At 45.5% G+C, this 25,519-nt stretch overlaps 1 protein-coding gene across 1 annotated transcript in view; it reads right to left on the bottom strand.

Annotated features, from left to right (window-relative positions):
- KCNK10 (potassium two pore domain channel subfamily K member 10) overlaps positions 1-25,221 on the bottom strand; it is a 130,116-nt gene extending 104,895 nt beyond the window's left edge. The window contains exons 1-3 of the mRNA XM_084826936.1: positions 25,166-25,221; positions 17,259-17,281; positions 7,760-7,786 (exon numbers count right to left, since the gene is read on the bottom strand). Of these exons, the coding sequence (XP_084683062.1) occupies positions 7,760-7,786; positions 17,259-17,281; positions 25,166-25,221 (106 nt within the window). The remainder of the gene's footprint in view (positions 1-7,759; positions 7,787-17,258; positions 17,282-25,165) is intronic.
- Between the last annotated feature and the right edge of the window lie 298 nt (positions 25,222-25,519).

The raw sequence follows: 25,519 nt of genomic DNA, 5'->3' as shown, positions 1-25,519 counted from the left end.
GAGGCTGGAAGGGAGGGGGATATAGCACAGCAAAGGGGTAGAGAGATGAGAAAGGGCAAGGCTCGATGCTAGAAGAGGGGATAAACAGTGAGATAAAGAGGTGGGTGAGAGAAATAGCAAAGCTAGAGGCTGGGGATCGAGAGAAACAGCACAATAAGGGGTGAGTAGGAGAGAAAGAGCAAGGCTGGGAACAGGGAAAAGAGAGAAACAGCAAGGAAAGGGATTGGGTGGAGAGAAATAGGAAGGCTATGTATAATTGCTAGAAAGTTGTATGTATTCATATGCGTTCATTGCTGCTGATATATACAAATCCGTGTATTTAAAAAATGAGGATTTTGGTGCCACATTGTGGACCCCTTCACGGATGCCATATTGGGGACTCCTGCTCTACATGGTAATCAGATTTTGAAATGCCTGGTGGTACAATATAGAGATAGATATATAAACACTGCGCATTTATGTATTCTGACAGTGACAAAAATAAGGCCCAGAAAAAAGGCTAGTTTCGCACACAAACAAAAAGAACAAAAGGCTATGCCAATGGATACCTAAAAGCACACTCAACTAAAGTCTTATCCCGCCTTCCCCACCTGGTGCCCTCCAGAGGTTTTAAACTACAACTCCCAGCATTCCTGACCATTGGCCATGCTGGTTGGTGCTGAAGGGAGTTGAAGCGGAAAACATATGGAGGGCACCACGTTGGGGATGGCTGGTTTATTAGTATTTCTGCACATCTATTACAGGAAATAATCAAAACAAGCTTCCTGAGAGCAATTTCATGTGCCCATTCAGTTTATAACCACCCAGAGATCTTCACCTATGTAATTATTATTATTAATAATAATATTTTTTAAAAAAACTAGTAAAGCACAATGTTCAAACAGCCTCGCTTGAAGTAACACATTACAATGTAGAATGCATCCTTCCCAGCCCCCCATGTTTAAAATGAGTACATGATATTTGAACTCCAAAATTAAGAATCATAGAATCATAGACTAGTAGGGTTGGAAGGGGCCTACAAGGCCATCAAGTCCAACCCCCTGCTCAATGCAGGAATCCAAGTCAGAGCATCCCTGACACATGGCTGTGCAGCCTCATCTTGGATGCCTCCAGTGTGGGAGAGCCCACTACCTCCCTAGGTAATTCAGGTCATAAAACATACATACCAACATGGAATGCAGAATTGCATCCTGAATGTGAGTACCAAATTTCACTGCAATACCTCAACATTCAAGGAAGATGCCGAGTTCTAAACAGAGAATGCTAAATAAGCAAGTTACACTGAAGCCCTCGTTTTGCTCAACTGATAAAAGAGTAGGTACAGCATTTTTCAACAGTTCTTCTAATTTGTACCTTTCCCCTGGTGCAGGCGGTTCTCTTTTCAAAGATATTGTACCCATGCAATTAATACAAGTGAACCCATGTTTATTCTTTATTATAAATTGGGTGCACTGAAGTATTGCTTAAGATTTCTCCTTCTACATGTTTTGTGTGGACCTATTAGCACAGACTTTTGTTCTTTTTCTGTATCAGTACTGCCTGCTAAGTTGTTACCAGTTTGCACAAGCAGTTCATGTTCACAGAACAGCAATTTCAAACACACTGAACTATAGCATCTTGAAACCTAAGCAAAGTGGGGATGGCTCCACATACTGAGTTGCTTGCCCAATAGTTTCCCCAGCTTTTCTACATCAGTACACACCATTAAAGAACATTGTTTACAGTAGTACAATGAATCCAGCATATCTGCCCAGTGCGTGGGTACACACGAACAGCTCACTATATACAGCAGCCTCCATGTGGCTTGGAATTCAAAGACACTACCCTTGTGCCACTCCTTGTTTATGCTTCCAGCAATTGGGGGCGGGGGGATGCCAGTTACTGCAATCAGGATACCCCCAAAGCATTTCATGAGCTGTTTACCATATGGAGACAAGCACTGCTTTTCTACACAAGGCATTTATCATGATTCTTTACTCACAGTTGTTTAGGGATTCTTTAGACAGCAGGCATCTCTACACCAGCCTAAAATCCTGCATTTAAAACGGGGCTTTCTCCTTCTGTTTTAAATGCAGGATCGCTACTGAGTCCCTTCACACGCGCTTCCTTTCCCCCCTCCCCTTCCCCCCTCCTTCTCCCCGTATCTGAGCCTTCCATTATCTATCACTGATCTCACTTCTCTTCTTGCCGCTTTAACTCTTTTCATGGAGGAAACTGAAGTGGAACACAATGGTGTAATTTGATAGCTCATTATCTGCGATCTATTTAAAAATGGAACAAAGGGCATTTAGTGCAGGAGATGCCCTGGAGGGTCATGGCGTCATGTAAAGAGCCCACAAACTTCTGTGAAAGAGCAATCTCAGTCACAGGATAAAAGCTCTGTGTGAAGGAGCCCAACGTCATGCTCCTCCAGTTACACTTCTGTTTTTTAAGAGCACTTGCCCAGGTTTTTTTTAGAGTGGGGAAAATGGATCATTATTTCGGAAAGTGAAAGAAAAGGCAATTTCCAACTTGTGTAATTATTATATTCTGCAATGGCACTGTGCCACCTAGAGGTTAGTGGGAAACCAGGAAAGGAAAAAAAATTTGTGTAAAGCCTGGATCTCAATTCTGCAAAGAAACTGAAAGTAGATACAGCAATTAACAGCCTCGTGTAGAAATGCTCTGCAAAAATCCTTGCCAATCATTATCCTCAAAAGTTGAAATGTAAAGGAGCTTTTTTAATTAGTCCAATTTGCCTTTTGCACTATGTCATTTCACATTTATGGCCCGGATTTTACATGTAAGGAACAAGTTGGGATTTATTTGGCGTCACTGCATCCACCATGAAATGACTGGTGAAAGCTTACCCAAATAACCCCAAATTGTACCACAGCCTTCCTCAACTTCCCTAGCATAGCTAGGGATAATGGGAGTTGTAGTCCAACACATCTGGGGAACTCCAGGTTGGGGAAGGTTGCTATAACACCAGCAGCTTTCTGCGGACTCAAAGATCAAACCCATTAAATCTGGAACTTTTTTTAAAAAAGTCATTTTTATACTATGATCTATAAAGATACCATAATTATGGTGTGTCATTGAAACCTTCTTATACACGCCATCTAAAATAGAGACTGATAACCCACACCCTACTTCAAACAGGGAATATAATAACATTTCCTTACTTTCATTAGGAGAACACTAAAGATCTTTAAGAAGTGCACAGGAAAATACAGCATACCCACCTTTTTAAGGTTTTGTTCCAGAAATCGCTTTATTAAAAGAAAACTGCATGATTTTCTATTTCTCTCCCTAGGAAAGAAAGGGGCTGAGTCAGTTCTTCTGGGATACAAACTCTGTGGCTCGAGTAAATCTCACTGTTTTATTTTTGTTGTTCAGTCGTTCAGTCATGTCCAACTCTTCGTGACCCCATGGACCATAGCACGCCAGGCCTTCCTGTCCTCTGCTCTCTCCCGGAGTGTGCTCAAGTCCATATTCATTGCATCGATTATGCTATCTAGCCATCTCATCCTCTGCCATCCCCTTCTCTTTTGGCCTTCAATCTTTCCCAGCATCATGGTCTTTTCCAGAGAGTTTCTCTTCGCATTAGGTGGCCAAAATATTTGAGCTTCAGCTTCAGGATCTGCCCTTCCAACGAGCAGCCTTGATTTCCTTTAGGATGGACTGATTTGACCTCCTTGCAGTCCACGGGACTCGTAAGAGTCTTCTCCAGCACCACAGTTCGAAAGCATCGATTCTTCAGCGCTCAGCCTTCCTTATAGTCCACCTCTCACAGCCATACGTTGCTACTGGGAAAACCATAGCTTTGATTATACGAACCTTTGTTGGCAAGGTGATGTCTCTGCTTCTTACTATGCTGTCTAGGTTGGCCATAGCTTTCCTCCCAAGGAGCAAGCGTCTTTTAATTTCATGGCTACAGTCACCGTCTGCGGTGATCTTGGAGCCCAAGAAAATAAAATCTGTCACTGCTTCCATTTCTTCCCCTTCTATATGCCAAGAAGTGAGGGGGCCAGATGCCATGATCTTAGTTTTTTTAATGTTGAGTTTCAAACCAGCTTTTCCACTCTCCACTTTCACCCTCCACAAGAGGCTCTTTACATCCTCTTCACTTTCTGCCATTAGGGTGGTATCGTCTGCGTATCTGAGGTTGTTGATAATTCTCCTGGCAATCTTAATTCCGACTTGTGATTCATCCAACCCGGCGTTTCTCATGATGTACTCTGCATATAAATTAAATAAGCAGGGCGACAATATACAGCCTTGTCGTACTCCTTTCCCAATTTGGAACCAATCAGTTGTTCCATGTCCGGTTCTTACTGTTGCTTCTTGACCCTCGTACAGGTTTCTCAGGAGACAGGTAAGGTGATCTGGTACTCCCATCTCTTTAAGAATTTGCCACAGTTTGTTGTGATCCACACAATCAAAGGCTTTAGAGTAGTCAATCAAGCAGAAATAGATGTTTTTCTGGAATTCTCTTGCTTTCTCCATGATGCAGCGAATGTTGGCGATTTGATCTCTAGTTCCTCTGCCTCTTTGAAACCCAGCTTGTACTTCTGGTAGTTCTCAGTTCACATACTGGTGAAGCCTAGCTTGTAGGAGTTTTTTGAGCATAACCTTGCTGGCATGTGAAATGAGCGCAATTGTACGGTAGTTTGAACACTCTTTGGCATTGCCCTTCTTTGGAATTGGAATGTAAACTGACCTTTTCCAGTCTTGTGGCCACTGGTGAGTGTTCCAAATTTGTTGGCATATTGAGTGCAGCACTTTAACAGCATCATCTTTTAGGAATTTAAATAGCTCAGCTGGAAGACTGTCATCTCCGCTAGCTTTGTTGTTACTAATGCTTCCTAAGGCCCACTTGACTTCACTCTCGAGGATGTCCAGCTCAAGTTCAGTGACCACACTATCATGGCTATCAGGTACATTAAGATCTTTCCTGTATAGTTCTTCTGCGTATTCTTTCCACCTCTTCTTAATCTCATCTGCTTCTGTTAGGTCCCTGCCTTCTTTGTCCTTTATCATGCCTGTCTTTGCACAAAACGTTCCCTTGAGATCTCCGATTTTCTTGAAGAGATCTCTAGTCTTTCCCATTCTATTGTTTTCCTCGATTTCTTTGCATTGTTCATTTCAGAAGGCCTTCTTGTCTCTCCTTGCTATTCTCTGGAACTCTGCATTCAGTTGGGTATATCTTACCCTTTCTTCCTTGCTTTTCGCTTCCCTTCTTTCGTGAGCTACTTGTAAAGCCTCATCAGACAGCCACTTTGCTTTCTTGCATTTCTTTTTCTTTGGGATGGATTTCGTTGCTGCCTCCTGAACAATGTTACGGACCTCCGTCCATAGTTCCTCAGGCACTCTGTCTATCAGGTCTAATCCCTGAAATCTATTCCTCACCTCCACTGTATATTCATACGGGATATGATTTAGGTCATACCTGAATGGTTTAGTGGTTTCCCCTACGTTCTTCAATTTAAGCCGAAATTTTTCAATAAGAAGCTCATGATCTGAGCCACAGTCAGCTCCAGCTCTTGTTTTTACTGACTGTATAGAGCCTCTCCATCTTTGGCTGCAAAGGACATAATCAATCTGATTTCGATATTGACCATCTGGTGATGTCCATGTGTAGAGTCGCCTCTAGTGCTGTTGGAAAAGAGTGTTTACTATGATCAGCGTGTTCTCTTGGCAAAACTCTATTAGCCTTTGTCCTGCTTCATTTTGTACACCAAGGCCATGCTTGCCTGTTATCCCGGTGATTTCTTGACTTCCTACTTTGGCATTCCAATCCCCTATGATGAAGAGGACATCTTTTTTTGGTGTTAGTTCTAGAAGGTGTTGTAGGTCTTCATAGAACCGATCAACCTCAGCTTCTTCAGCATCAGTGGTTGGGGCATAGACTTGAATTACTGTGATGTTGAATGGTTTGCCTTGGATTCGTACTGAGATCATTCTGTCATTTTTGAGATTGTACCCCAGTACTGCTTTTCCCACCCTTTTGTTGACTATGAGTGCTACTCCATTTCTTCTCAGGGAATCTTGCCCACAGTAGTAGATATAATGGTCACCTGAATTAAATTCGCCCATGCTTGTCCATTTTAGTTCGCTGATTCCCAAGATGTCGATGTTCGATCTTGCCATCTCATGTTTGACCACCTCCACCTTACCTTGATTCATTGATCTGACATTCCAGGTTCCTAAACAATATTGTTCTTTACAGCATCGGACTTTCTTTTCACCACCAGACACATCCACAGCTGAGTGTCCTTTTGGCTTTGTCCCAGCCGCTTCACTCTTTCTGGCGCTACTTGGAAATTCCCTCTGCTCTTCCCCAGTAGTATGTTGGACACCTTTTGACCTGAGGGGCTCATCTTCCGGCATCATATCTTTTAGCCTTGTGATACGTTCCATGTGGTTTTCTTGGCAAGAATACTGGAGTGGGTTGCCATTTCCTTCTCCAGTGGACCACATTTTGTCAGAACTCTCCACCATGACCTGTCCGTCTTGGGTGGCCCTGCACAGCATAGCTTATGGCTTCACTGAGTTACGCAAGCCCCTTCGCCACAACAAGACAGTGATCCATGAAGGGGTAGTGTTTTATACCTGTTGTATAAAACAGCAGACAGGTCCTATGGGATGGTGTTGCTACAGTAGCGCTATTTGTTGCTTCACCACAACAAAGGTGTCTTTTCTCCTCAAGATTCACCCCTATTCCTTAGGTACATCTTGCTTTCAATGGGGCATATAGGAGAGGAGTTGGGGAGACACTCACGTCCATCCCAGTGACTATCAGATAGACAGCCTCATGGACTCTGTTCACTACCCTTTTCTAATGAGATAATTTCAGGGGAAGTGAACAATGAGCAATTTCTATATTGCTGCTCCCCTAAGGGACAGCAAGCAATACATGAACTTTTTTCAAGAAGCTGTTTGATTCCACATAAATCCCAACTTGTCCATTGCCTGTAAAATACTGCCCATAAATGCAAAATGACATACTGCAAAAGGCAAATTGGACTAATTTAAAAAAGCTCCTTTACATTTCATCTTTTGAGGATAAAGATCGGCAAGCGTTTTCACAGAGATGTGCATGCCAAACACTCAATTTGGCAGCAGGATTGCACACCTGCTTGCACCATGGCACCCACCTGCCGATACACATATGCTTTTGATGTCTAAAGATAATAGAACCTGTACATTCCAGCATATGCCCAAACTATTAAATCCTTACTTACCCCAGTTGCCAAAACAGAAACAAGACAGCAAGAGCCACATTGCAATCACAATAAATTATCATAAATAAATAAATAGGATTGTGTGGAGGGAGCTATGACAATGGATTTATCTGGTGGTAGCTCAGTTTGAAGTGAGGGATTACAACAGGGCCTGGCTTACCACCTTCCAACCATTCCTCACTGTGCGTGGAGTGTCCAGTCACACCCCGCATGTTTGCAGTCAAACAAAGAAGTAGATATTTTTGTAAATAGCCTTTATTATGCAAATCAGTCAGATCAACAGTGTTTCAGGTTACAGACTTCTTCAGCCTCTATCAGCTTAGAGCTACGATCTCTGAGTCTAACTAGCTTTGCACAATGCTACATAGACTACCCAAAGATCCTTTTGATGGATGTACTATTGCTATGAAAGTTGCAACAAAACTGGCACCAGCCCGCAGTCTGAAACCTGAGTGGCTTTTCTAGTTTCGCCCTCAGAGAAGGTCTTCCCCTAGGGACTTCTTTTGGTGGGCCAACCTTGTAGAATGCCTTACTTCCTGAAGTTGCTCCTCTCTCTTGACCTGATTTCTGATTCTGGCAGCTGTCGCTCTCAACTCCTCCCTCCCCATAAGATCTTGTATTGTCACAGATGGAGAAGTTTCTGTTTGGCTTTGAACCAACTGACTAATTGGTATCTGGACAGATTCTTCTCTTCTTCTGCTCCCTGTTCTATCTCCTAAAACTTTAGTAAGTCCCCCACTGCTTTGCCCTCTTCCTCATCAGACTCTGGGTCAGTTCCCAGGCTCTCTCAGGATGCTTCCGCAGAGGTGCTGAGCCCAATCCTTACACTGTGGCCTCCCATAAAATGAGATGCTAACCAGGGACAAGGAACTTTTTTTCGGATCAGGCATGAATTCTTTGATAACCATTTGGCTGATTTACACAGTTTATAGATTGTGTGACATGATTAATGTGTTATTCCCCTAACATATTTCTGAGTCTCTGGGTGTGGTTTGCTGAAGAATTGGCAACCTCTGCTGGCATGGCAACAAATGTTCATGATCTGGTATTTGACTTTGTTGTGATATGAACTCTTGCACTGCAGAGTAGGTATTTATTGTATTGCATTGCATTGCATTGCATTGATTTCTATATTACCTTCTTGAAGCCAACCAAGATGGTTTACAAAAAATATCAGAGAATAAAACTCTAAATACCATGAATCCTGAAGAAAGGTAAAATGGAAGGATCTAACCATGAGTTTGCCAAACGTCCTGCTGATTATACTGGTGACCTGGGCATCTGTTTAGGTTGCCCAGATGAATCTCTTGGCCCTAACATTGCCTGGGGCAAATTGCCCATCTAGTGGGCCAATCATTAGAAGCTGAGGTGGTAGTGGTAATGCAGAAGACCTTCCAGGTTGCTTGCCATTGCTCACAACAAGGCAAATGTGCTTTGAATAGGGGCTTGGTCAAGGTTGAATCACAGCAGATATAAGAAATAAATAAACAACAGCATTATACTGTACAATTTTATTTATTTATTTATTTATTTCATTTCTATACTGCCCAATAGCCGAAGCTCTCTGGGCGGTTCACAAAAATTAAAACCAAACAACACACAATAAAACAATTTAAAATATATAGAACATTAAAACCACAATATAACAATACAACCACAATAAAACCTAGCAGCAGTGCAGGAGTTTAAAATACAGATTTAAAACAGCAAAGATAAAAATTTAGAAAGCTAAAATGCTAAAATGCCTGGGAAAATAAAAAGGTCTTCACCTGGCGCCGAAAGGAATACAATGTAGGCGCCAGGCGAACCTCACTAGGGAGCTCATTCCAGAGCCGGGGTGCCACAACAGAAAAAGCCCTCCTCCTAGTAGCCACCCGCCTCACTTCCTTTGGCAGGGGCTCACGGAGAAGGGCCACTGATGATGATCTTAAGGTCCGGGCAGGCACATATGGGAGGAGGCGATCCTTCAGGTAACCTGGCCCCAAGCCGTTAAGGGCTTTGAATGTTAACACCAGCACTTTGAATCGGGCCCGGAAATGGACTGGCAGCCAGTGCAGCTGGAGAAGTACTGGCATAATATGAGCTCGCAGGGCAGTCCCTGTTAACAATCTTGCTGCCCTATTTTGGACCAGCTGAAGTTTCCGGACTGTTTTCAAAGGCAGCCCCACGTATAACGCATTGCAGTAATCCAGATGAGAAGTTATCACAGCATAGATCACTGTAGCTAGGCTATCTCTGTCCAGATAAGGGCATAGTTGGTATACCAGCCTAAGCTGATAAAAAGTGCTCCGTGCCACTGAGTTCACCTGTGCCACAAGTGACAGTTCTGGATCCAAGAGCACCCCCAAACTACGAACCTGATCCTTTAGTGGGAGCGCAACCCCCACCAGAACAGGTTGAATATCACCTAGCCGGGCAGACGAACCACCCACTAACAGTACCTCCGTCTTGTCTGGATTGAGTTTCAGTTTATTAGCCCTCATCCAGTCCATTACCGTGCCCAGGCACTGATTCAGAACAGCCACTGCCTCACCTGGTTTTGATGAGAAAGGGAGGTAGAGCTGGGTGTCATCTGCATATTGATGGCACCTCAGCCCACACCTCCGGATAACCTCCCCCAGCGGTTTCATGTAGATGTTAAACAGCATGGGGGATAAAACAGAGCCCTGTGGAACCCCATGGCACAATTGCCATGGCACAGAGCAATAATCCCCCAGCACTACCTTCTGGAATCGGCCATCCAAGTAGGAGCGGAACCACTGTAGTGCAGTGCCTCCAACTCCTAACCCAGACAACCTATCCAGAAGGATACCATGGTTGATGGTATCGAAAGCCGCTGAGAGGTCCAGGAGAATCAACAGGGTCGCACTCCCCCTGTCCCTCTCCCAGCAGAGGTCATCCCACAGGGCGACCAAGGCAGTTTCCATTCCAAAACCAGGCCTGAAGCCCGATTGAAATGGATCTAGATAATCCGTTTCATTCAAGAGTGCCTGGAGCTGTCCTACAACCACCCGCTCAAGCACCTTGCCCAGGAAGGGGATGTTGGCCACTGGCCTATAATTGTTAACATCCTCTGGGTCCAGGTTAGGCTTTTTCAGGAGTGGTCTAATTACTGCCTCTTTTAAAGTGGCAGGCACCACTCCCTCTCTCAAGGAGGAATTTACAACCTCCTGGACCCGGCCGGACAACCCCTCCTTATTTGATTTAATAAGCCATGAAGGGCAAGGGTCAAGCACACAAGTGGTCGATCGGACTTGGCCAAGCACCTTGTCCGCATCCTCAGGCCTCAGTAACTGAAACTCATCCAATAAAACTGGACCAGACGGTGCTCTGAACGCCTCTACCAATGGAACTGCATTAATGGTGGTGTCCAACTCATGATGAATCTGAGCAACTTTATCCTCAAAGTGCTGTGCAAACTTGTCACAGCATGCTACCGAGGGTTCCACTGTCTCTCTCCCTGGCCCAGAATGTAACAGGCCGCGAACCACTCGGAAAAGCTCCGCTGGATGACACTGAGAAGATGCAATGCTGGTGGAAAAGAACTGTCTCTTTGCCACCCTCACTGCCACAGAGTAGGCTCGATAGTGGGCTCTTACCTATGTTCGGTCAGACTCAGCACGAGTTTTCCTCCACTTGCGTTCTAGCCGTCTCCCCTCTTGCTTCATTGCCCTCAGCTCAGGTGTATACCAAGGAGCTAGCCGGGCTCTGCTCAGAGGGAGAGGGCGCTTGGGCGCGATCATGTCAACCGCCCGAGTCATCTCTGCATTCCACAGAGTGACCTGGGCTTTGACAGGAGCACCAGCCATACCAGCAGGAAAATCCCCCAGAGCCCTTTGGAATCCATCAGAATCCATTAATCTCCGGGGGCAGACCATTTTAATAGGTTCCCCCACCCTTGCAGAGGGGAAAGGCCGCCAGGAGTCTAAACCTCAGCAGGAAGTGATGTGACCATGACAAAGGGACAGATGTTAATTCCTCCACTTTCAGATCACCATCCTCCTGCCCAGTCGAGAAAACCAAATCAAGCATGTGTCCTTTTATATGCGTTGGGCCGATGACATGTTGGGACAGCCCCATGGTTGTCATGGCAGCCATGAAGTCCTGAGCTGCCCCAGATACAGCGGCCTCGGCATGGAAGTTGAGATCCCCCAGGACCATCATCCTGGGGGTCCTCAACACCAAGTCCGAGACCACCTCCGTCAGCTCAGGCAGGGAGTCTGATGGGCAGCGGGGTGGGCGGTACACCAACAGAATCCCTAATCTGTCCCGGGTACCCAACACAAGGTACAAGCACTCAAGATCTGCACTCAAATGAGCAGGAAGCCTGGAGAGGGAGATTGAATTCCTATGGACCACGGCAACCCCCCCTCCCCGACCCTCAAGTCGGTGTTGGTGCTGCACCGAGTACCCAGGAGGGCACAGCTGGGAGAGAGTGACCCCTCCCAGTTCCCCCACCCAGGTCTCAGTAATACATGCCACATCAGCCCCCTCATCCACAATCAAATCATGGATGAGGGAGGTCTTATTTTGGGGCGACCTGGCATTCAGCAGCAGCACCACCAGACCCGAGGGCAGACTGGTAAGGCTGCCAGGAACCATCAGGTTGGGGGAAGAACCCAACCTCCAGAGGAGGTCGTAGAAGGACTATGATTGTGACTGTCATGCAGCAGAGTGGTTTGTCAGGCCAGCATATTCTGTACATTGTGTAAAGAAAATAAGTATGCACAGGAGTATCTCCTAATTCATATTAAATTTAGACCTGTCGAACTACATATGATTTCTCACTCCCCCCAACACTTTAATAGCAGTGACACAAAAGTGCTTAAAGGTGGCACTATATGCATTTAGAGACTATCCAATCATCAATGAATGCATCACTCTCATCCACATGTGGTAGCCATATAAAGTGTGATATTTATCATTTAAACAGCAGCCCAAGATTAACTCAATTTAACTACTGTCAGCTCCCTAGAGTCTTTCCCTAGCCTCAGTATCACCTACAATTTTTCTTTCTCTCTTATCATAATCAGGCTCTAGCTAAGTCAAATGTCTTATTCTTTATTTTGACCAAAGTTCACATTTTTCTTACTATGCATGTTGCAAAGCCCTCGTCCAGGGCTTAATCAGCTTTCCTTAATGTACTTTCTCTGATATATCCAATCTACCTCTAAAGGTTTCACAGTGAAATTTATCAAATTGGCTGTGTTCGGCCATCATAATAAACCATGGTTTATCATTAATTAATTTTTGTGAACTGCCCAGAGAGCTTCGGCTATGAGGCAGTATAGAAATATAATAAATGAAATAAAATGATGGGAATGAGCCTAGCCATTCCCAGGGCTCATGTATTCCCCCTCCCATCTTTTCCTCCAGCATGGCTGCAAGGAGTTTGGAAGCTTTCACTTCCAGTTTTGATGAACTGCAGCTAGTCATGCCATCTGAACCAACAAACTGTGGCTGATCTCGACTATAGTTTGTTTGAAACAAGCCAACTTCAGATTAACCACACTTTAGAGTTCAGGCCCAGTTCTCCAGGATGACTCCAGGGACTGCCCCCCTGCATCCAGAGGAGGTCGCATTGCTGTCTTCAGGCTCTGAGGACTACAGTATGCCACAGCCACTCCCACACTGTCACAGCCTGAGACTCACAAAACAGACCAGGACCCTTTAAGAGAAAAGGCCTTAATCAGTGTGGAAGTGGAGCCTAAATGAAGTCAAACCCCTACTTAAGGGTCAGTCACAATCTGCTGCTTGTTGGAGCAACATAGAGACAAGCTTGTCAGGCTTCCAGCCATACTTGGGAGGTCTCTGTGGTGCTGTCCTATGCCTGTTCCTCCCTCCCTGAGAAACCTGACTTGCCCCAAACCCTGGTAAATTCCCAATTCATATTGGAACCCTGGAACTCTGGTCTCTCCAGTGCCAAATGACACTAAGCCCTTGTGATGTCAGAGGCAGAACAGAACAGGTTCAGACTACACACTAAACTGCAGTTAATCTAAAACGAAACTGAAAGCAGCCAATCTCCTCCTCACAGCTACACTGATGTGGTTCTTTGTGACATCTGGATGCAGCCATTGCCTTAGTTTGCTGGCTTTCTACTTCTTCAATACTTAACACTAAAGTAGTATATTTTGAGCATCCAAAGCATTTCAACACATTATCTCAGTAATCCTTACATCAGCTTTTAATGTATTATTATTCCTGTATTGCTGATTTGAGAGCTGAGGGTGACACATTTGAACTAGGATCATATCCCAGCTCACTCTCTTAGCTACCGCACTTACACCAGCAAGTTAATTATTTCCAATCAAACCTTAATCAGCTTTTTCTCAGCCACTCTTGAAGCGAAACTACATATTATAAAGCAATATAGTGTTCACAACTCTGTTTTTGCCCTGTAACATCTGCAGCAGAGAATCAACAGTCAGGAGAGGGGTGACTAGCCTTGTCACACCGCATGGGTCCACCACAAATGCCCCCCGCACACACACACACATTCATGATACCCCAACAAAAGTGAGTCTGGGAAGCAGCAGTTGCCAAGATAACATGTTATTCTGACATCAACCAAGAATCCCAGCTCCAGTACACCAATCAGTATGAGAAGTGATTGAGGTAAATATTGCAGTGTTTAAAAACCAGGTTCACCGTAGCATGTATGACGTAGGGCAGTGATGCACAGCCTTTTTGCCCCCAACCCAGGGATCCTGCGGAAGAGTGCTGGGGTTGGGGGGAGGCTGCTTCAGGATTATTGTGTGGGAGAGGATGCTAAAGCCATCTCCCCCTCCCAGCACCCTCGACACACATTGCTGCTTCAGGATCTCCTCCTCCTTCCTGTGTTCACAATGGGCATTGCTGTTTCTGAACTACCATTAGTGGTACAGAAGCAGAGACCCTGACTGGGGGGATTTGGGTGGGGGCGGGGGCATGGGGACTGCACAACAGACATTCATGAGCCACATATGGCCCATGGGCCGTGAGTTGTGCCCCCTGAACTAGTGGCAACACTGCCTCCCAAACCATATCAATGCTAGAAGTAGAGAAATTTCACCAGTGTCCAGGTGAGGGCACTGTGCAGATCCTGCAGTTCAAATGTGCACGCAGGTATGTAACTCATCCACTGGCTGAGCTGTCCAAAACTGTCAGCTTGCAGCTGAATTTACACCAGCCCTGCTAATTTTTATTAGGGACAACCTTATCACCACTAGTCTTCCTCTTCTTTCCAAATATTTCTTATTATTGAATGCACCCTATGTCACCCATAGCCTCCTCCTCCTCCTCCTCATCCCACACTATGAAGTCTTTTTCTTTATACCCTGTAAACAATGTTGTTTAAGCTTAATTTAAGCTGTCTTGGGTATAAGGTGACTTGTGGAGGGGATGTGAATAAATTAATGACAATAAATAAGTTGTGAAGTGTTTTCTCAGAAGGTGCAAGCAGCAACTGTAGTTTGGAGGGGCCGCTCAACTATGGAGGTGGAAGCGGAGCGGAAGGAGAAGAATGCAACCAGCGCTGCAGCCATATTTGCCCACTTGTAACATGATTCTGCAGGAAGGGCTTCTAGTGACTGTTGCAGGACTCTATGGCTCCTGTTTTCTTCATTTTGCCATTTGTGGTGTCTGTCATCTCACTGCCCTACCCTCTTTCTTAGGCTACAGTCATCAGTCTACTTGCCTAATAATTTCACTGATTTCAGTGGAATTTGGGAATTTCTGACCTTTTAAAAAAATGTTGAAAGCATCTAAGGCCCTCCTCCAGGTGTCTTCTCTGAGGGAGGCTCAGAAGGTGGCAACAATGGAGAGGGCCTTCTTGGTGGTGGCCCCCCAATAATGGAATGATCTCCCTGATGAGGCCTGCCTGGCACCAACATTGTTATTTTTTTGGCAGCAGGTTAAGACCTTTTCTCAGGCATTTGGCAGCAAATGAGGTTTTAATCAGGTCCTAGATTTGTTTTATGGTTGATTGCTTCAAGTTGTGTTTAGGTATACTGTATGCTGTCTGTGTGTGTTGTCCGTTTGTGTGTTTTTATGTAAATGGTTTTTAAACTTTGCATACTGTATTTTTAAGGGATTTTAATGTTTGTAAATGGCCGAGGGAGCGTTGGCTATGGGGCAGTATAGAAATGGCATAAATAATAGTACAGAAATAATAATACAGAAATAATAATACAGAAATAATAATAATAATAATAAGTAGCCCTGTCCTGTATATATGAAATCTTTCATAAGCTGTGATGTTTTTCTGTGGAAAGGAAGCAAGTTCCCGTGAAGGCTTGCCTATATAAATGTGTCTCCTGCCTTATTATAAGGCCTCTCCAAAGCAAAAGACAATACATTATAGCAGTCTAGGTTCTGCCAGTGAGAGATCACAGAGGTGTTCAGAACTCACAAAGTTCTCTTTAAGGCTGAAGAGCTTTACACATTCTCTCCAACAGAGGCAGGCTCAAATGACTGGTGTTACCATGGCAACTGTGCATATCTTATGCTCCCAGGCTGTACAACCATAACATATTCTCTAGAAGTTCGAAACATCAAGCCACTGATAAGCACCTTAAAATTAGGCATACAAAGATTAGTCCTGATTGTCCAGCATCTCTATCAATTTATCTAGTGTGTGTTTTCACCTGTGACCTTGTCCTCATACCTCGGGCTCCAGTTGCGTGAATTCCACAGGACCGTGATGATTATCAGCTGATAGTTTATGAATGGTACTATGAGGGCCAATAGACAAATTGTGCATAGGCAAATGTCGGTGTTCCACAGAGTGTATTCTCATAAGAACATAAGAAGAGCCATGCTGCATCAGACCAAGGATCCACCTAGTCCTGCATTCTGTTCACACAGTGGCCAACCAGCTGCCCATGGGAAACCCACAAGAAGGATGAGTGCAACAGCACCCTCCTGCCCATGTTCCCCAGCAACTGTTGTACATAGGCATACTGCCTCTGATACTGGAGGAAGCATATAGCCATCAGGACTAGTAGCCATTGATAGCCTTCTCCTCCAAGAATTTGTCTAACCCCCTTTTAAAGCCATCTGAATTGCAGACCAGAAGGTCAGCAGGACAGCAGTTTGAGACCCGAGTGCTGCGTGACGGAGTGAGCTCCCGTCTTCAGTCCCAGCTTCTGCCAACCTAGCAGTTCGAAAGCAAGAAATTGCAAGTAGATAAATAGGTACCGCTTCGGCGGGAAAGGTAACCGCGTTCCATGCACCTCGGTGTTCAGTCATGCCGGCCACATGACCACGGAAGCATCTTCGGACAGCGCTGGCTCTTCGGCTTAGAAATGGAGATGAGTACCACACCCTAGAGTCAGACACGACTGGTTGGGGACACCTTTACCTTTTTTTTTTATGTCTTGTGGTAGTGAATTCCAGAGTTAAACTATGTGCTGTGTGAAGAACTCCTTCCTTTTATCTGTCCTGAATCTCCCACCAATCAGCTTCATGGGATGACCCTGGGTTCTAGTATTATGGGAAAAGGAGAAAAATGTCTCCCTATCCACTTTCTCCACACCATGTGTAATTCTGTACACCTCTATCATATCTCCCTTTACTCGTCTTACTCTCAACACACAATACATTAAATATGTAGTGTGCAGATGACTCCCTCTTTCGTTTTTACTCACAAGTAAGTGTGCAGGACCCCAATCCCAGCTGGGACCACTGCATTCTAGTAGGGGAGATTTAAATTTGTTTTCTGTAGCTCTTCCACTGTGCTCTCCTGTCTTGCGGTGCTGCTATTTAATGCCAGATCGGTCTGCAACAAGACCACACTCATTCATGATTTAATCGTGGATGAGAAGGCCGACCTGGCGTGTATCACTGAGACTTGGGTGGGGGAGCTGGGTGGAGTCAACCTGACTCAGCTCTGCCCGCCTGGGTACTCAGTGCAGCACCAACATAGGTTAGAGGGCCATGGGGGGGGGGGGAGTTGCCGTGGTTCATAGAACTTCCATCTCTGTCACCAGGAGACCACTCCACCTTGGAGCAGGCCTTGAGGGGTTGCACCTGGTGTTGGGCCATAGAGACAGATTGGGGATGCTGCTGGTGTACTGCCCACCCTGCTGCCCAGCATCCTCCCTGACTGAGCTGGCGGAGGCAGGTGGTTCTGGGTGACTTCAACTTCCACACTGAGGCTGTCTCCGGAGTTCCAGCTCAGGACTTCATGGCCTCCATGACAACCATGGGGCTGTCTCAGTATGTCATCGGCCCAACATATGAAGCAGGGCACACCCTTGATTTGGTTTTTGCTCCAAGTTGTGAGATGGGTAATCTGAAGATTGGGGGGCTCCAAGTAACCCCATTGTCATGGTCAGACCATTTCCTGGTGAGATTTGAACTTACGGCATTACTCTCCTCCCGCGGGGGTGGGCGGGCCTATTTGGATGGTCTGCCCTAGGAGACTGATGGAATCCAATGGATTTCTGAATGCTCTTGGGGATTTTCCAGTGGAGAGAGCTGGTGATCCAGCTGAGACCCTAGCCTTACTGTGGAACAGTGAGATGTGGAGGGCCATCGACATGATCGCATCTGAGTGCCCTCTCCGGCACTGTGGAGCCCGTTCTGCTCCCTGGTATACTGGGGAGCTGCGGTCAATGAAACAGGCTGGACATCGGCTGGAGCGCAAATAGCACAAGACTCGAAGTGAAGATGACTGAGCACGCTCTATAGTGCATAATCGTGCCTATTGCGTGGCAGTGCAGGCAGCAAAGAAGATTTATTTTCCTGCCTCCATTGCGTCCTCAAGTAGCCGTCCAGCGGAGCTCTTCTGAGTGGTCTGGCGGTTGTTAACATCTTCCCCAGTAAATGGGGCCCTGGCCCCGTTGAGGACCCACTGTGACCTTTTTGCATCGCACTTTGAGGACAAAATCGCTTGTCTCCACAGCGGCCTTGATGCTGTTGTTAGTGCAGTACCAGTCGAGGTGTCTGATGCCACCATCTGCCCGATTTTGTGGGATCAGTTCCAGTTGTTATGGCCTGATGATGTGGACAAGATGCTTGCAATAATGCGACCGACCACGTGCCCTCATGATCCCTGTCCCTCCTGGCTAATAAAAGCTAGCCAAGGGGGTATGACTGGGTGGGTCCAGGGAGTGATAAATGCTTCCCTACAGGAAGGGGTGGTCCCTGCTGTCCTTAAGGTGGCAGTAGTGCAGCCACTCCTGAAGAAGCCCACCCTGGACCCAATGGTATTAGTCAACTACCACCCAGTCGCAAATACCCCTTTTCTAGGGAAGGTACTTGAGAGGGTTGTGGCGAACCAATTGCAGGCACTCTTGGAGGATACTGATTATCTAGACCCATTTCAGTCTGGGTTTCGTTCTGGTTATGGGACTGAATCAGCCTTGGTCGCCCTGATGGATGACCTTCATCGAGAGAGGGACGGGGAAGTGCAACCCTGTTAATTCTGCTTGATCTCTCATCGGCTTTTGATACCATTGACCATGATATCCTCCTGGATCAACTCCGTGGGATGGGTATTGGAGGCACTGTGCTACAGTGGTTCCGGTCCTACCTACAGGGCCGATTTCAGAGAGTGACATTGGGTGACTATTCCTCGGTCCCTTCGCAATTGAGCTATGGGGTGCCGCAGGATACCATCCTGTCCCCAATGTTGCTTAACATCTATATGGGGTATGGCTACCCTTGAAAGACCAGGTCCGCAGACTGGGGGTCATTTTGGACTCCCAGCTGTCCATGGAGGCTCAGGTGTCAGCTGTGAGCCGGACAGCGCTGTATCAACTCCATCTGATACGGCGGCTGCGCCCCTCCCTTCCCGACCATCTGCTCCCATCGGTAGTACATGCCCTGGTCTCCTCTCGTTTGGACTACTGTAATGCGCTCTATGTGGGGTTACCCTTGAAGACGGTTCGGAAACTGCAGCTGGTACAGAACGCGGCGGCTCGCCTGATTAAAGGCAGCCGCCGGCGAGATCACATCACTCCAGTGCTGAAGGAGTTGCACTGGTTACCAGTTGTTTTCCAGGCCAAATTCAAGGTGTTGGTTTTGACCTTTAAAACCCTATATGGTTCCGGCCCAGCCTATCTTAAGGAGCGCCTCCAGCAACACCAGACAGGCCGCTTAACAAGATCAGCCTCGGATGGCCTTCTCTCTGTCCCATCAGCCAGGACAGCTAGACTGGTGGGGACGAGGGAGAGGGCCTTCTCTGTGGTGGCCCCCACTCTGTGGAACTCCCTCCCTAGGGAACTCCGTCATGCCCCCTCTTTAATGAGCTTCCGTCGTGCATTAAAAACGTGGTTGTTCAGGCAGGCATTTGGGGTGGGCTAGGGTATTTAAAAAAAAAAAATTATGGTAAAATTTTATTGTTTTAAATTGTTTTATGGTGGGTTGTACATCGCCCAGAGTGGCTGGGTGACCAGTCAGATGGGCGATTAATAAATTTAATAAATAAATAAATAAATAAATAAATAAATATATGAAGCCGCTGGGAGTGGTCATTAGGGCATTTGGAGCTAAATGCCATCAATATGCTGATGACACGCAGCTCTGTCTCCCTGTGACATCTGAATCAGGAGAGGCTGTGCAAGTCCTGAATCAGTGCCTAGACTCAGTGATGGGCTGGATGAGAGCCAATAAACTGAAGCTGAATCCTGGTAAGATGGAAGCCCTGTGGGTGGATGGTTCCCGGGTCCGGGAGATAGGCGCATTGCCTGTTCTGGATGGGGTTGCACTCCCTCTGAAAGATCTGGTCCATAGTCTGGGGGTACTCCTAGATCCATCATTGTCGCTGGAGGCCCAAGTGGTCGTGGCAGCTTGGAGTACCTTTTACCAGCTTTGGCTGGTTCGCCAGCTACGGCCTCTCCTGGACAGGGATAGCTTGACCATGGTGGTACAGGCATTAGTAACCTCAAGACTGGATTACTGCAGTGCGCTGTATGTGGGCTGCCCTTAAGGCTGGTCCGGAAGCTGGAGCTAGTGCAGAATGCAGCAGCTCAGCTGTTGTTGGGAGCTGCCCCTTTTCAGCGTGTAACTCCTTTGCTGAGGGAACTGCACTGGCTGCCTATTCGCTACCGGGCCAGGTTTAAGGTATTAGTACTAGTGTACAAAGCCCTAAACAACTTGGGACCAGGATACCTGAGAGAGCGCCTCCTTCCCTACCAACCTGCCTGGTCACTGAGGCCATCAGAGGGCATGTTCCTGGTGGTTCCACATGGACCTATGGCCCGGTTGGAGTCCACCAGGAGAAGAGCCTTCAGTGTGGTGGCCCCCTTCCTATGGAATACCCTGCCTTTAGAGGTCAGGCAGGCACCAACACTGTGTTCTTTCTGGCACCTCCTGAAGACGTTGTTCTTTCAAGAGGCCTTCCTTGCATGACCAGCCATGGGTTGTTGAATTCCACTTCGTTGGGATTTGTCTTTTTAAAAATGTTTTAACTTTTTAAAACTCTTTTAGCCATTGTTTTATTCTTATGTCGTTCACCGCTCTGAAATCTTCTGATGAGGAGCGGTATATAAATATTGTAAATAAATAAAATAAAATAAACTTGTTTTCTGGAATTCATGCCAACCCAAGCAGGAGCTAAAAAAAAGAAAAAAGAAAAAACCTTCACTGACAAGAAGCTTTTTTCATTTCTTGGAAAACAAGTAGCAGGGGTGGAAGGTTTAAACCTGCCCAACCTGCATGTGGTGTCTGATCCAGATTGGGACCGTGCACAATTACTTGTGATTAAAAAACAAAGAGACGGTCAGATGCACACTATGTATTCAGCGTATTATGTAGTTTAAGCCTCTGTTCTATGAGCTCCAAATTTACACATTATGTTGTTCACACAAGACGACGCATTAGTGAAGAAAGCAGGAAAACATTCTGTCCAAATCAGTCCTTGATCAACCAACTTCCATGAGGATGACTGAATTTGTCTCTGGGCAAAGATTCAACCTGTTAAATTCCACTACATGGGAACTTCCCTTCCCAGTGACAGCTATGGTGCACAGAAGATTAAAATGTGTTATCGTAGATATTTGTGGAATAAAAACTTCAAGCAAACAATAATTCATCACATCAATACTACAGTCATCAGAACCTACACTGGGAGTTCTGGCCATCTGCAAATTTGAGGACACACATCTTATTCACGTTTCACAACACATACATTTTAAAAAAGTAATGTAGGTGGCAGTCCTGAGAACCAGCAGCATTTGAGGTTGTTCAGCCCATCTAATTGTTTTAGCATTCGAACATAAATGCACTGTAACTTCCATCCCTTTGGGACACCAAATGGCTGAACAGATTATAATTACATTTAACAGTGGCCCCGTACATCAGCTGCTGATTATTACCCCACATTCAATAAGTGTGAATGCCTAAATGTGCATAAACAAACAAACCACTTGCCATAGCTCTTACTCTGGAATCACTGGCAGAGACTCAGTATACTCATCCAATTGCTCACATTCAAATAATTAATGAAGTCTGAGATTCTGAGTACAGATGTTAGCTATTGTGCAAAGTTATGGTACCAAGTGAAACCATCACCTACATTTTACTATATAACATTATCAATATATGACATTTCAAATATATTTGTGTAGAAGCTACTGGGCAGATTAGTATTTCAGGCATTTCCATTTTTTGAATAAACCAGTGGATTTTTGTAATACTTTAAGGGCACAATCTTATGGCCATAGGATAGGTCAGATCCCAAGAACCGACCTCAGAGCCTGCGCTCCGAGGTCGGTTCCCAGAGAACCGACCCCCACCCATTCTGCGCTGCCTCATAGGCAGCACAGAACCGCCTTGTGCTCGTAAGAGCAGTGCAGGGCAGCGTAAAAGGTGAGTTCCCAGGGGCAGGGTGGGGAGGGCAGAAATGCTGGTACAACACATCCCATGTGTCATCCAGCCACTGCCACCCCCACTCCAACTTCCTGTGGCTAGACAGCCAAAATCAGCCATCTAGCCACAAATGCAGGGCAGGAGAAGCACGAAGGAAATGATCCCCTCCGTGCTTCTCCTGCCCTGCATTGGATAGGCGGTCACCTCCAAGTTCGGAGGCAGCCATCTATCCCCATAGGATTGTTCCCTAATAGGTTTTATTTTATTTTCTAAAAATCTATGGGTCAGATCCAGAGTGTCTCTTCCATTCACAGAAGAGACTAAGGTCCAGCAGATGCTCCCACTGGAGGAAGAGGGGGCCATTTTCACTGATTCCCCTTTCTGCCCCACCTCCCACACATTGTTAATATAAGAGGAACCGTGCTGGATCAGATCAAAGGTCCGGCATTCTATCATCACAACAGCTAACCAGATGCCTATGGGAAGCCCACAAGCAAGACATGAGCGCAACTGCACCCTCTTGTCTGGTATAGACAGGCGTATTGTCTCAGATCCTGGAGGTGACATATAGACACCATGACTAGCAGCCACTGTTTTTGTCTAATCCCTTTTAAAGCCATCTGGATCCCCCACCTCTCCTGACCATTTTTCCAGGAGGCTGCATGGGGAAGGAGAAATTGGTGAACACTGCTTCCTCCAGTGGGAGCATCCTGTGAGCAGAACTCCATATCCAAGCCTTTGTGTATTGTCTTGTCTTGGGTACATAAAAAGATGGTTCATACATAGATAAACAGAAGCAGATCTTATGCTTTCTGTTCTAAGGCAAACTAGGAACATTAAAATGTGTTTGTTATGAAAGAGAAATAACGTATGTTCAGATCAAGCACTGAGACCCTTTTGACTGCAACTCCTCCAACAATTAACTCAAACAAGGATCATCTGCCCAAGAGGTCTCATGGTCCCAGAATCTGCCAGGTTTAGAGGAGGAGGGCTTGCCAGAGGTTTCTTGAAAGACGGGTAGGATAGGTTACTAGTGATGTTTCAGTCTGAATTGACCATTCACCACCTAAGAATATCTGTTCTCCTCAGAATCTCCACTGGAGAAGGCAAAAGGCATAATCCAAGGCCATTTAATGGTGACACCATGCATAGTTCCACATCAGAGAACCACAACTTTAATTCCCTGCAACTTCATTTGAGGTGGAGTCTGACAGTCATGGTTGGGATAAGAGGCAACAGCAGGGTGGTATGGGCCTGTGCATCTGGCTCTGCTCACACAGTGATGGATTTTAAGTCTTTCAGCGGAGCTGATGAATGAACCTATGGAAAAGCACTGCTGCTGTAATGTCAAAAGGGCACCTAAAATTGTTCTTCTAGTCTTTGCAACAGAGCTGGAAAGTAACCTAACCTTTTCTTTCTCTTGGGTCTTTCTTCATGACTAGTACATGATGTCAGCACAACTGGGGGAATGAACACCGTAACACAGCACCCTAAAGAAAAGAATCACATTATCTGTACTGGCTGATGGTCAACCACTTGAAGATTTGAACTTCTTGATGCAGTTGGTGAACTGAAACCAACCACCTGTTGACAAAGAACCATGCCCTTCACGGCTGATTAATTAACTGGCTTTCTCTGTATGAATAAAATCACTGCCCAGTGTCACCACAGTAATCATTAATGTTTAGGGATATGATTCACCATACCTGACTTATTTATTTTATTCTTGCAACAGAAGAATAGCAAATTAAAAATAAATGAATGGTAGGATACCTGTTATCCCAGTTATCGCACAATAAAGATTTCAGAATCAACGTAGTTTTCATAATCTCTACACATGGAAATAAATAATTACGAAAGGTAGAGAAGCAGCTACATTTCCTTTGCACATTTTCTCTGTGAAATTCAGGTGTTTGGGTTGTATTCATAATTCAATTCTCATGCTATTCTTTCTTGAAGTCGTCATTCTTCAAGTCCATACACAAATGGATATTTTGCCCAGTACACGCACATTTGTTTTCGCCTTGATGAAGCAAACAAAGAGTGAGAAAGGAGGGAACCAAACCCAGTCCTTCAGAAAACATAAAAGTCTGACATCCATCACCCTTTCTGAGAATACTAAACTGTTAGCATTGGCCATTCAACCCTATGAGTATACGTTTTCTATCTGCTCGGAAGCATAAAGTGTTGCTTACACATTCACCAAGATATCTGTCACTTTCCCAAGAAGAATATTAAACCAGAAGAACACTACTAGGCACTTATTTCACTATGCACTAACTACTGATTGCCAGAAGCCAGTATTTGTTTATATGTGCATGCACCCACATGAAAGTGCATGTGTTTTAAACAACTCAGGCTGTTTTACAGAACATAGCCACAGTGACATGTACATCAACCTTGTCCTATACGCTCACCCACCCAAACAGGCTTCCTACACCATAGCCTCCACTTAAACACAGAGTTAATCCAGCCACCCAGCAAGGCTGGAGTGCTACTCAGATGTTAACATGGTTGAAGACAAAACAGCTGAATGTCTCTTTAAGCTTTGTTATTTACCATGCCTTTATGACTGCCATCCCAATAGGAGTCTACTGCAGTAACATTTTATCCCACCTAGCTGCAAAGAGACATCTGACACTGAGGACACCAGAGTGGACATTCACTATCTGTATCCACCACCCCATTTACTGGAGACAACTATCATCAGAAGCAACAAAGGAATGTCAAACAAAATAAAGGAACGTCTCCCCACCCCTACTCCCACTCCCACCCCAGGACATATTATCCCAAGACAAGTTTGCATCAGGAAGACTAAAATAGTGCAGAGGGGAAGAAAACTGGGCGGGTAGGGGGACAGAAGCCATGCCACATTTTGTTTTCCATTTTCTCAGTTAGACAAGTTTCTCCCCCGCCCCCTTCCAAAGATCCTAGTATAGCTGACCATCTTCCAAGAGAGCAGTCAGCAGGGAGAAGAGGGACAGAGGGACAATAACAACAAAAACCACCAGTCCAAATCTCAGTCAAATCCTCTCCTTTCTCCCAGTTATTAGGTAGGAGGAACAACGATCCCAATTTTGAGGACTGGCAATGAAGATTTATTTATTTATTTATTTATTTATTTATAAGTGAAAAAGCAACACCAACCTTTAGGATCCCAGTTCACCTGTTTCCTTGGAGTCTCAATTGGAAATTTCATCGCTTCCTTTGCACAAGAAGGGGAAATGGATTAAATGAATTCCCGAGCTTTTTCTGCCTCCGGTGCTGCAGCCAAACAAACAAATTAATTTCAGATCAGGGGGAGCTTGTGCCCTTGGAGTGACAGGGTGGGAAGGAGCTAGTGGTTGCCAGGCAAATACAGATACACGTGAAAACAAGAAGGGAGAGAAGAGGCTTAGTATTGGAGAGCAAGTGGGAAAGGAAGCCTCGCCGCTGGAATATACCAAAGTGAGCTTTGGTACAATTGAGAAGGGCAAAAATAGCCAGCTGGAGAAAGG

Source organism: Heloderma suspectum, chromosome 1, assembly GCF_057233095.1.
Source record: "Heloderma suspectum isolate Gila_16-S chromosome 1, 16-S_ref, whole genome shotgun sequence".
Taxonomy (NCBI): Eukaryota; Metazoa; Chordata; class Lepidosauria; order Squamata; family Helodermatidae; genus Heloderma; species Heloderma suspectum.
This window is presented reverse-complemented; position numbering and strand designations above follow the sequence as displayed.